Raw genomic sequence first — 12,100 nt, 5'->3', positions numbered from 1 at the left:
ATGGCAAAAAATGACTATTTTCAGCATTTATATGGCATATTTTTTCTGGCAACTGTGCTTCAGTGGCTGCGACCAAAAAAATGCATATTTTCTGCATTTATATGGCATAATTTTTCTGGCCTCTGTGCTTCAGTGGCTGCAACCAAAAAAATTTATATTTTCAGCATTTATATGGCATAATTATTCTGGCAACTGTGCTTCAGTGGCTGCGACCAAAAAAATGCATATTTTCTGCATTTATATGGCATAATTTTTCTGGCCTCTGTGCTTCAGTGGCTGCAACCAAAAAAATTTATATTTTCAGCATTTATATGGCATAATTTTTCTGGCAACTGTGCTTCAGTGGCTGCGTCCAAAAAAACTGGGCAAACAATGTCTACAAGGTCAACGTATGGCGAAAAATTACTATTTTCAGCATTTATATGGCATATTTTTTCTGGCAACTGTGCTTCAGTGGCTGCGTCCAAAAAAACTGGGCAAACAATGCCTACAAGGTCAACGTATGGCAGTTGTTTAAAGAGAACAGTAGATTACTAGCCAGCAAAGCTACCTAAGCTAAAATGTCCCTCAAATCCCTGCAGACTTCTGTCCCTCCAATACAGAGCAGTATCAAGCAGATTACTAGCCAGCAAGCTTACTATCATCTGTCCCTGAAATCACTAACAGCTCTCCCCCTACACTATCTCTTCCAAGCACACACAGGCAGATTTTTCAGATACATTTTTGCCCTTGATCCCCCTCTGGCATGCCACTGTCCAGGTCGTTGCACCCTTTAAACAACTTTAAAATCATTTTTCTGGCCAGAAATGTCTTTTCTAGATGTTAAAGTTCGCCTTCCCATTGAAGTCTATGGGGTTCGCGAACCGTTCGCGAACCGCTCGCATTTTTGCGCAAGTTCGCGAATATGTTCGCGAACTTTTTTTCCGACGTTCGCTACATCCCTACTCATAGCTGTACTTTCAACGAGTCTGCAGCTGGTACTGTACAATAATTAGTCATTAACTGAAATGAATATTTAGTTGACTTGAAAAGTCATTACACCCATTAAAATACCATCAGTGTTTATATATTTATTTATAAATTATCATGGTTGCCCCTGTCAGTCAGCTAAACTGCAGGAAAAGGCAACCCCTTCATTATAATGCACCAAACACAGAAGGTTATTGGTTGGCATGGCAGAAGTTCCTTGTGGTACTCAACCATGTTTAGTCATAGAGCAGGTTGATATTTCAGGTTGTTTGGTGTGTTAAACTGGAGTGAAGCAACTGCTTCCCACTGACTGTCAGCAAAGCTCTAGAATCAGGGAGCACTGTAAAAAGTGGGGTCTCACTGGAGACAGCCTCACAAACAGGAGGGGGAGGAGTGGTCAGAATTTGGGATGGAGCGTGGCTGGGGATTAGTCGCAGATAACCACTGACCAGGGGTGTGAACATGGGGAAACATTTTCTATTTTATTGGGGCTCCATTGTACTTGTTGACCAACATTTTTATGCCATTAGTTCTTTACTTCAGTGTGTCATCTTCAGCATCAGACTGGGGGCGTCTCGGCTGGCGCATCAGTGGCCCGACCCCCCCCACACCACACTACTCACACGGACCTCCAACCCCCTCCCACCCACACGGGCTCCCAACCCACCCTCCATCACCCACACGGCCCCCAGACTCCCCCTCTGCCACCCACATGGGCCCCGCCACAAATTGCCCTCTGCACTCGGGCCCCCGACACAAATCCCCTGCGCGCTAGGGCCCCCACCACAAATCCCCCTGAACACTCTGTTCCCCTTTTCCCCCACTAGCGTGTACCTTCTTCAACGCACGTTATTTCTTCATGCGGTGGGGGGGAGGTCAGGAAGGGAGCTGGTCTGGGCTGGCGGGGCCCACGAAGGCTGACAAATATATGGACTCATTCCATTTAAATTTAATGTTTGCAAAATTGCATTTCAGCTTTAAGATTATTGAAAACAAAATTCAGTCCAAGTTTCTAAATAACACCAGCCTCTTACCTGGGCAATGATATCCCCATTCTCAGCATGGACCTGAGCAATGGCACCGAGGCCTCCCAGGAAAGTGAAGATTTCATATAACTAGTATAAAAACACACAAGATACCATGTTAGAAACCACTCCTTCCAGAAAAACCATCATCCTTTTCCCTACTATAGTAAAATATATTGTGCTGCCACATATTGCACTCTTAAATCCTGTTCTTCTCAAACTTGATGTTCAGTTTGGCTGCAATATGACCGCAGTGACACTTCTGGATTTATACAATATAAAAGAAGCAGCGCAAAGCTTACAGATACTTCTTACAGATATGCCTAAAAGAAGGGGAAAAAGTTCACTCTGTTTGGATTTCTGCCCAGAAAGGAAGGAAATAGAAATTGACTTTACCTCAGTGTTTGACATCTGATACATATCTTTATAGGCCATATAAACCATGAAGGAGTTAACACCTGCAAAACAGAGTAAAAATGGAAATTCAGGAATGCTGTTTCCTTTAGAAGAGAGACAAGTGATAATTACTGCACACAGTTGGAATGAAAGGAGTTGGCTACTGAAGCTAAACATATAGGGGAGTTTTGGGGAGGTCAGTCCAGCATTTATTTAGTAGGAAACAGTGTTTGGCGAAAGCTCAGCTGAGTTAAAAAAAAAAGGTATCCTGGTTTCGCAAGTGAGACTCTTATAAATGAGGCAAAATGTCCCCTTTAACCAGGCTAAAAATAACACATACTAAATAACACATAATAATAAAACTCATTTTCACCTACTTAAGAGTTATATTCTAGCAAAGGGCTGGGATTATTGGCAAAAGAAAAACAGGTTCACTCTCTCCAAAACAAGTATTGCTAGGAGAGGCTCTCGATACAATATGATATTTGGCAGGAGGTCCCAACAGGATGTAGGTTATAAATGTTCCTATAAAACAGTAGTGGAATGGCTTGAACTGTCATCAGCATTGATGAAGTGACAACAACCTTTTTATTTTTGCCCCATGAGCCCTACAGTACAACTTTGACTTTCTGTCCATTATTATTCTATTATTATTATTATTTTACACTTTCTAATTTCTTAAATCCCTAATAACAACTGGCACCAGGTATAATTTTTACTAATAGAATAACATCCATATACCTGTCGAACAGGAAAAATACAAAAGAAACTGAAGGAAACTCCAGTCGAAACCATTTTTTTGCCCGTGAAAGTAAATGCAATTTTCTAATACAAGTAAAGGATCTATTATCAGTAAACTCATTATCCAGAAAGCTCTGAAAAATTATTTCCTTTTTATCTGTAATAATAAGACAGACTTGATCCCAACTAAAATATAATTGATCTTTATCAAAGGAAAAACAATCCTAGTGGGTTTATTTAATGTTCAAATTATTTTTTAGTAGACGTAAGATATGGAGACCCACATTATGGAAAGACCCTTAAATCCGTAAAACCCAGGTCCCAAGCATTATGGACCCATACCTGTATATTTATATACATTTTTTAAAAAAAAAAATGTAAATGTTTGTTTCAAAAAAGTTGGTTTCCAAAAAATGCCCAGTGATGCCCCGGCCAAAATGCCTTGGGTAGAACACTGCTCAAAACTCAGAGGAGCATACTAATCCATTATTTACTTATTATTTAAACATATATTGGGTTTAAAGTGTAACAGTGCCCAAGTATGCAGTGCATACTGTATACACATAAATACAATACAATCTAGCACTAAAGCTTGACAGAACACTAAAAACATACCTTTCTGCTTGACAAGTGTCTCCACTTCTTGCTTTACACTGTCACTCCAATGAGTGATATCGACATGAAGCGAGTAGTCACAGCATGTTTTCCCATCGGCCCATTCTCTCCATTTTTCTAAGGCTTCAGTCAGGCTGGCTTCTGGCTCTGGGATCACATGGTCAACTGGAAAACATCACATGAGGTGAAGCAAGAACCAGAAATTAGTTTTTGGGAGATATATATATATATGGCTAGATCAGCTGGACAATAAATATTGGATATAATGCATACCTCCCAACATTTGAAAATTTAAAAAAGGGACAAAAACTTCTGCTGCGCTATACCCATTTTGTGGCCACACCCCCTAAATACCTCATCCATTTTACAAAAATTGGCAGGTTATGGACACATTTCTATGGGGTTTTAGGGCCATGTTTTATGTATTATTACAGTTTTGCTAATGAAGGTGAAATGCCCTTTAAGCTGCAAATCTCAGTTCGCCCTAGAGACCTGCTTATCTTAAATAGTTAAAATTGAAGCTTTGCTTTTCTTAAATTTTTACAAATGTGTCTAAGTGCAGGTGCTGAGTGTTTTGGGCTCTCTGTCAAAAAGCCTATTATTAGATTAAGTTTTAGAAACATTGTGGGGGTTATTTTCTAAAATCTGAATTGATCTCATATTTTATTTAAAAAAACACACCCAAACTCCCATGCTTGATTTAATCTTATTTATTCATAAAATAACCTGAATTGATCAGGTTATAGTGGAAAAACTCAATAAATTCGAGGGAAAACCCAAATCGCTAAAATTTGTCTGCCTTTTTTCTGAATGTCTTTATGTTTTTGAGTTTTTGACCGAAAACCCTGAAATAGTCAGATTTTCGGGCTAAACCCAGCGCAGACCTTGAAAATTTTAAATTGAGACAGGTGCCTCTCCCATTGACTTATACAGGACCTCGACAGGTCTGAGATGGCGGATTTGCGGATTTGGGCTTTTTGCAGTATTGGGGTGTAATAAAAAAGCCCAACCAGATCAATTCAAGGTTTAGTAAATAACCTCCTGTATGTTTTCTCTAGAAATGTGGGACATTTCAGTAACAATCCAGGACTGTGGGCTGAGATGTCAAAATCAGGACTGTTCCACAAAAAATGGGACAGTTGAAAGGTATGTACACCCTCTTATATATTATAAATCACTGTGGAGTAAGGTCATGTGTGATTACAAATTATAATATGATGCCAATAATAAGTACATATGTTTATTCATGACTAGTATATGTAAATCGATGCCTATTATTGTTTTGCAACAGGATTCCTAATCACCAGGTATAAAAATATCAGGTATAAAATTATAGAACAAAATATTGTTTGTGCAGTCCTGCCAGTGCAAATCTCCCAAGTACACTTACCTATCATGGTGGTTCCCCCAGCAAGAGCTGCCTTTGTACCCTGGAAGAAATCATCCACAGTTGTCATTCCTCTGTAGGGCATCTGTAAGTGGGTGTGCACATCTATGCCTCCAGGTATAACCATTTTCCCATTGGCCTCAATGGTTTTCACTCCACCGGGAACAATTAAGTTGTCTCCAATCTGCCTGAAATGTCAACAGAGGTGTCAGTGACCCAAAGAAAGGTATCATTGAATAATGGGGTATCAGCTTTGGTGTGGCCCGATGTGGGATGGCTAAAAAAAAATAATTATCAGCAACAATTGATTCATGTATACCAAGACCTTATTGTCAAATCCAAGTCACGGGACATGACTTTGAGTTGTTGGTGACCTTCTGCTCTACAGGGACTCTTGTCTTGCAAACACTTTCTTTAACTTATTAGTTAGAAGCCATTTTGTTAAATTGTCCCTATTTCCAAATTTGTTACTTCGGCAGTAAGGATGGCATAGGGACAACTTTATAAGGTAAACTACCCTTTAACAGCAAGATTTGGGGCAATACACGTTTACAAAATGTGCTATGTAAAGACTAAACCCCAGGACTGCAGATATATTTTAAAAAACCGATCAATGTTTCCATTTACATCCTATAAAAAGGTATTAGAAAATATTATTGAAACAGATGCAGTCTGAATCTGTTGTTTCTGCTGTTCTCTTGAAACAATCCAGAAGAACTCTTCTTTTTCAGCCAATTTCCCTCAAGGCCTTGCATGCTTCTTCGCAGCTCTATAATGTAGCTGGCTTCTGTTGTACATTTTTTCAGTATTCCAAACCAGCAGGGCAGAGAATAGCAATGGACAGATACTGCTAATAGCAATTACATTTGCAAATAACTTTACAATGACAACTTTCATTAGACAATATTTTTACAACTCCCTTTACTGTACCCAAGACCAATTTCAATAAATGACAAGAAATTCATCAGCAAAACTGGCAGAGTTTGATGGAAAAGGACATAGTGTTTGCACTCTGTTTTTCTTCCCTCTTTCATCTCAATATCACTTTGACTTTACAGTGTTTTCTACCGAAGCCTTCATCCTTTGGTCCACTTGGAAATTTTCAGCCAGCAGCTAGATGCAGGACAGTTAGTTGGATGAGATGAGAATTCACTTGTGACCCTTTACAACTATATATATTTTTATTTTCAGCTTCCAGAATATGAAGTCCAAAAAAGAAAGGGGCTTTTTACATCCCTTGGAATAATGTGGCTTCAGTTGAAAACTTCTGTTCCAATCAGGTCTAGCACTGGAAAACACCAGTTCAGTTCAGCTGCTAAGCTGTCCTTGGCTGTTCGTATTATGGATCATACCCATGTCCTATAGTCAGGTTTATGGTGCATTGAGTTGAGGAATATTTTCAACATTTGGATTATGGGCAAAATAAACTGGCTGAGCTTAACCTTCCATAAAGGTTTTCTTCTTTTCAATCGTTTATTTCTCCAGTTAATAACTGTATTTTGATTCGATTGTGTAAGCTATAAGGAGTAACATAGTAAAAGTCACAAAGTTTGTACCCACGGCAACCAGTCAACATGGCAGATGCCTTGTCTGTCAGTGCCACAGAACACAGGGCATCAAGTGTGATTAGCCTTAGCCCAGAACCTGGAAAGGGCAGACATAGGTCAATGGAGAGCTGTTAACTAACAGATATGACATATGTTTCCCAGATAGTAGATAACTGAAGCTCTTTATTAAAAAGGAAGTTCTTTTGGCCTGAGTTTAAAGTAAGAAAGGTGGTGTTTGATATGTGTTGGGTGTAAGGAATTTCAGATAAGAGACAAGAGAAAGGTATAAGATGAAAGAACTGGAATGGTGGGAGAACATGATCAAGGGCCCCTTTGTTCAAATGTAAACTACTCTCTAGGTTTTATTAAACAAACTGTATGATGTCCCCTTTATAATCTTGGGCCCGGATGGGGGGTTGCAACTGTAGCGGAGGGCCTGTTGGAGACTGTGGCAGAGGCAGGGCGCCCGGAGGGTGGGTGAGGCCCCTGTGGAGGAAGCCTCAAGAGCCTCTTCCAGTTCGACTCTGTGCAAGACTCATCCACTCATTAGTTACGTTTCTCTCTGCACTGGGACCTGTTATCCAGAATGCTCAGGACCTGGGGTTTTCCAGATAAGAGATCTTTCTGTAATTTGGATATCCATACATTAAGTCTACTAAAAAATAATTTAAACATTAATTAAACCCAATAGGATTCAAAAAGGGTTAATCGTGTCTTAGTTGGGATCAAGTACAAATAACTGTTTTATAATTACAGAGAAAAACTAAATAATTCAATAAAATGTGAATTATTTGATTAAAATTGAGTCTATGGGAGATGGCCTTCCTGTAATTCAGACCTTTCTGGATAATGGGTTTCTAGATAATGGATCAAATTGTTAAGTGTGGCCTGCACAACTTTTCCTCCACACCATACCTGTACAACAATAGCCCGTTAATGAGTCTATGACAGCAGGACATTATTTATAGCCATAAGACATATGGAATATACATATATTCAGTACACAGGAAGCTAACAATGGGATGGTGGCTGAACAGGCTGAATGTGCCTGGGTTGAATGTCTCCAGTAAAAACTATTTTAAAACATGAAACAGCATTAGCATCAAAAATAGGGTATAAATGCAAATGAGTCAAGTTACCCAGATAAGGCAAAAAGTTCAAAGCACTTGCTCATACTTGTCTACTTTTACATTACTGCTGTTTAGTACTATGTCCATATATCTGTGTTTTTGCCCATTAAAGACGTTACACATACAGAAACATATTGTATATAATATCTAAGGTGTAATATAGGTGTTCAACACACTGTAACTGACTGTCAGGCTGTTCTTCTAGAACAGTAAATAAACAAGATCCCAAAATGTCACCTACCTACCATACCTATCCTTCAGGCTTGGTTCCACCCATTGGTCATTCATTTTGTTCCCCCAAACCCCCACAGTTTAATAACCTTTTTATGAATATTTCCCACATAACAGAGCTTTTCTATGGTTCCCCATAACAACAACAACTAATGAAGCCCAAAAAGGATTAAAAAAAACAGTCTTTGCTGCAAACCCCGTGATTTTTGTATATCAAGGGGTCAAAACTATATTGGCAAAATACCTTGAAATAACAATGTTTTTGGAATTTCTACTCATCAGATTTTGCAATCTAACATGTAATCCAATAACACAGGAATAATATTATAGAAAATATATTTGTATTGAACCTTTATAACACTCACTTGATAAGGCCATCTTCCATGTAAATATCAGCATAGAAAGACTGGTCATCATTCACTATCCGGCCTCCTTTGATTAAAAGTCGGTCGCTCTGTAGAAACAAATACAACATCATTACTTAATTTAATTTTCCAAATACTTTGCAATCTTACATAAATTAGTCTTGAAAATGATGCATACACACAGTGTGAGTGTGTTTATATAAGAAATATCCATTTCAATCAAAATATGAAATTTCCTGCAAGCAAGTGTATGTATATACCAAGGAAGGGGGTGGAACTCTAATCACAGTCAGTGCTCTCTTGTTTTCAAAAGTTGTATGTTGAATTGATTTCACATTTGCTAATCCAAAGTAAAACCAATGGTGATAATGGAAGATCAAGAATGGGTTCTACCAAGCCCCATATTGTAAGGAAGGAGTTTATTTCACAAGCAAAGGAAACCTACCATGTTGATCACAAAAGATTAAAAAGCCACGTTCAATTTGTGATTAACAGTTCCAAAACAGCCAAACCCTAAACTGCAAACTGTTGGCTTTGTTTATAAATTAAGCCAGAAGTTTGTTTGCCATACTGGAAGTAATAAGGACAATGCATTATAATAGCTAAGGAACAAAATGTAAAACAAAAGATTTTCACAGTCACTGGATAGGTTTGGTTACTCAATGGGTGTGAATATAACAGGTTGGAGAAGGTTTAAAAAGGCCTGGTTACTAGGGAGAGACTGAAAGAGGTAATTATTATACAGAATAAACCCTGTCTATTGTCTTCTATCCTACATTGCACTAAAGGTTTGCCCAGGTTTCAGGTTATTTCATAGACAACGTAAATATGTCACACCTATTCTATATATCCCCGGAAATGTTCACAGCCATAACTGTGATATGACTGCTTCCAATTACCCTCAAACATCTCAGACCCTCAGTCTCATCAAAGTTGAGGCTAGATCCCTGATAACATTGAGAATATCTCAGAAAGAGTTCTTCATTTTATGAAAACAGGAAACACAAAAGGCCAAAAAAGTTTTGTGGATTTATTTCCCCCATGTCTGGTATCAAGTTAAAGGCTGACAGATGGCTATGTGTAAATCCTTAACATTAATAATCTCAAGCCCCTATCTCAATTATCCCTCTGCTTAACTACCATTCCATTTCCTGCGGCACTACACTATAAACTCAACTCATGGAAACATGCCATTTTTTCTATAATTCAATCCTTTTCCCCTTACAGTGCATGATCTAATCACATTCTACATACTGTCTTAATGGCTAATTAAAACACTATACTAAACAAAGGAAATGGTGGGGCAGCAAGATCAGATTTACAGTGCTTTCAGCTTCATGTAAGGAAAATGCATCAATGCCACTAACAACATCTCATTTATTTCTTCCAATTACTTCTAGTCACTCAATGACCTAGCACCAAAAGCATGCCCCTAGGTAAAATTTCAGTTACCTCAATTTATTACGGAGTGGGAAAATCAAAACCAAATGGGTCTTCTTTTTTTAGATAAATTATAGTTTAGCTTTAAAGCCCATCAATCAAATATGTAACACACATCTGTAGATAAGTGGCATCATAATCATGGCCCTCAAGGCAATAAACAACCACAGCAACCGACTAACATTTTTATCCTTTTATTCAACTCAGCAGGTAGTATTTGCTGGGCACTGTTTAAAGGAGAAGGAAAGTCTTCTTCCACATGGGGGTGCCAAATGTTAGGCACCCCCAAGTCATTATATTTACTTACCTGAAACCCCAGGCCAGTGCTCCTATCAGCAGAAAACTGCACTAGCCCAGGGTTATTCCCGCAAGCACCACCAAACCATCCTCTTCCGGCTTCTTCTTTTTGCGGCTGCACAGTAGAGTGAAAAGTTGTGCGTCTGCCCCAGGAAATTTGAAGAAAGAAGAAGCCTGAAGAGGATCACTCTGTTGCGCTCGCTGGAATAACCCTGGGCCGGTGCAATTTTCTGCTGATAGGAGCACCGGCCCTGGGTTTGAGGTAAGTAAATATAATCACTTGGGGGTGCCACCAAGTGGAATAAGACTTTCCTTCTCCTTTAATGGTTGACATCTGACTGGTTGCTATGGGTTGAACAAACTTTGCACCCTTTATTACCCTGATTCTTCAGCCACAAAGGACTATCATTTCTTTCAAAGGTCTCGGCCAATGTAGCACAAGAGAATTGGACTGTCAAAATAGCATTAGAACAGGCAAGACAGAATGCCTAGACTTCTGCTATAGTCCAATTTTAGATAACAGAGATACAGAAAGTGTGCACATATAAACAATAGCAGCTGCCGTTTCAGAAAACAAAATGGCCCCCACTATATTGTGAAGTACAAAACAAACTGACACGCCACCAATTTTACTATTTTATGAAAAGCAAAAGTCCCCAATTTGCTGTCTTGCAAAGTACTGAGGCTCCCCACCATCTGGGTTGTATAAAGAACATCTGGTGCAAACCCTGCATTACTAAGTTTGCTAGCTGAACTTGTTTTTTGTGCACACACACACACACACATACACACACACAACAGACAGAGAATTTCTTTCCACAGATTTCAGCTACATTATGACTCAGGGCCCTGGGAAAACACTTGAACGATTGCCAGAAGATCACATAATTACAAATGTAAAAAAAGTTTTTTAAGCACTGCATCTCTCTCTGCATCCCATGTGCAGAGTAAGAAACAAAATGACACCTTAAATAAACATGATGCTGTCGTTGTCTTGTGTGTAATAAAAGGCACATGGGGGAAGGTAGCAGTAACCCATAGAAACCAATAAGATGTTTGCTTTTAAGCAGGTAACCAGTAAAAGCTACCTGCTGATTGGTTATTATGGGGTCCTGCTCCTGGGTAAACTTACATAAACCCCTTAAAAATTTTACTGCAGTTGCAAGATGACAGTCATAGTTTTGTCACATGTAGTGCTGCTTTTTGTTGAAACCCAATAACATCACTTCTTTTTACTAGGGATGACCAAATCCACTATTTAGGATTCAGTCAAATCCTGAATTCTTTGTGAAAAATTCGGGCAAATACTGAACTTTTACATATGTAAATTAAGGGAAACGAGGGGTGTAGAGAGTAAAAAAGCTTTAAATAATTTCCTTGTTTGTGTGATGAAAGGTCACATGATTTTTTGGATTTGGATTTGGTTCAGCCAGGCACTTGGATTCCCTGAAAAGGCAGAATCTTGGCTGAATCCAGAACCAAATCCTGAATTTGGTGCATCCCTACTGCTTACAAATCTACTATAATATAAAAATGAATATAGGCAAGGTCATAATATGTAGAATCATATACCATTAATGGTTTGTTTGACAAGTTCATCTGCATTCAACCACTTTCCACTGCAATGGGCCAAAACAATGCAGATGTAAAGCCTCTTTTGGCTCAAATGTATACAAACTGGGCCAAATCTATGGCTTCCTGTGACCAAGGCTGAGGGATAAAGTATTAAATCTGCCCATATGGCCAATATATTCCTGTACCTGAAGTTTATAGTCTTATATATTGTAATCTTACTGTGATGGAAGCCATTTAATAATGGTAATATATGGACAGATTGTTTCTGGTGGCGCTATAGAATCTGATATAGAAACACAATCACGTGCACACCCGAGCCCTATGAAGTGGTAGACCCGGTGCTCGGACCCTAGGAAGTCGGCACTTCCACAATACGACAGGA

General features: G+C 38.9%; 1 protein-coding gene across 2 annotated transcripts in view; it reads right to left on the bottom strand.

The window, feature by feature from the left end:
* dpysl3.L (dihydropyrimidinase like 3 L homeolog) overlaps positions 1-12,100 on the bottom strand; it is a 96,877-nt gene that overhangs the window by 29,730 nt on the left and 55,047 nt on the right. For both annotated transcript variants that reach the window (XM_018251104.2, NM_001094498.1), the window contains 5 exon segments: positions 8,407-8,495; positions 5,137-5,321; positions 3,747-3,911; positions 2,391-2,452; positions 2,004-2,084 (listed from right to left, as the gene is read on the bottom strand). In XM_018251104.2, coding sequence (XP_018106593.1) covers positions 2,004-2,084; positions 2,391-2,452; positions 3,747-3,911; positions 5,137-5,321; positions 8,407-8,495 — 582 coding nt within the window.

This window comes from Xenopus laevis, chromosome 3L (genome assembly GCF_017654675.1).
Source record: "Xenopus laevis strain J_2021 chromosome 3L, Xenopus_laevis_v10.1, whole genome shotgun sequence".
NCBI lineage: Eukaryota > Metazoa > Chordata > Amphibia > Anura > Pipidae > Xenopus > Xenopus laevis.
This window is presented reverse-complemented; position numbering and strand designations above follow the sequence as displayed.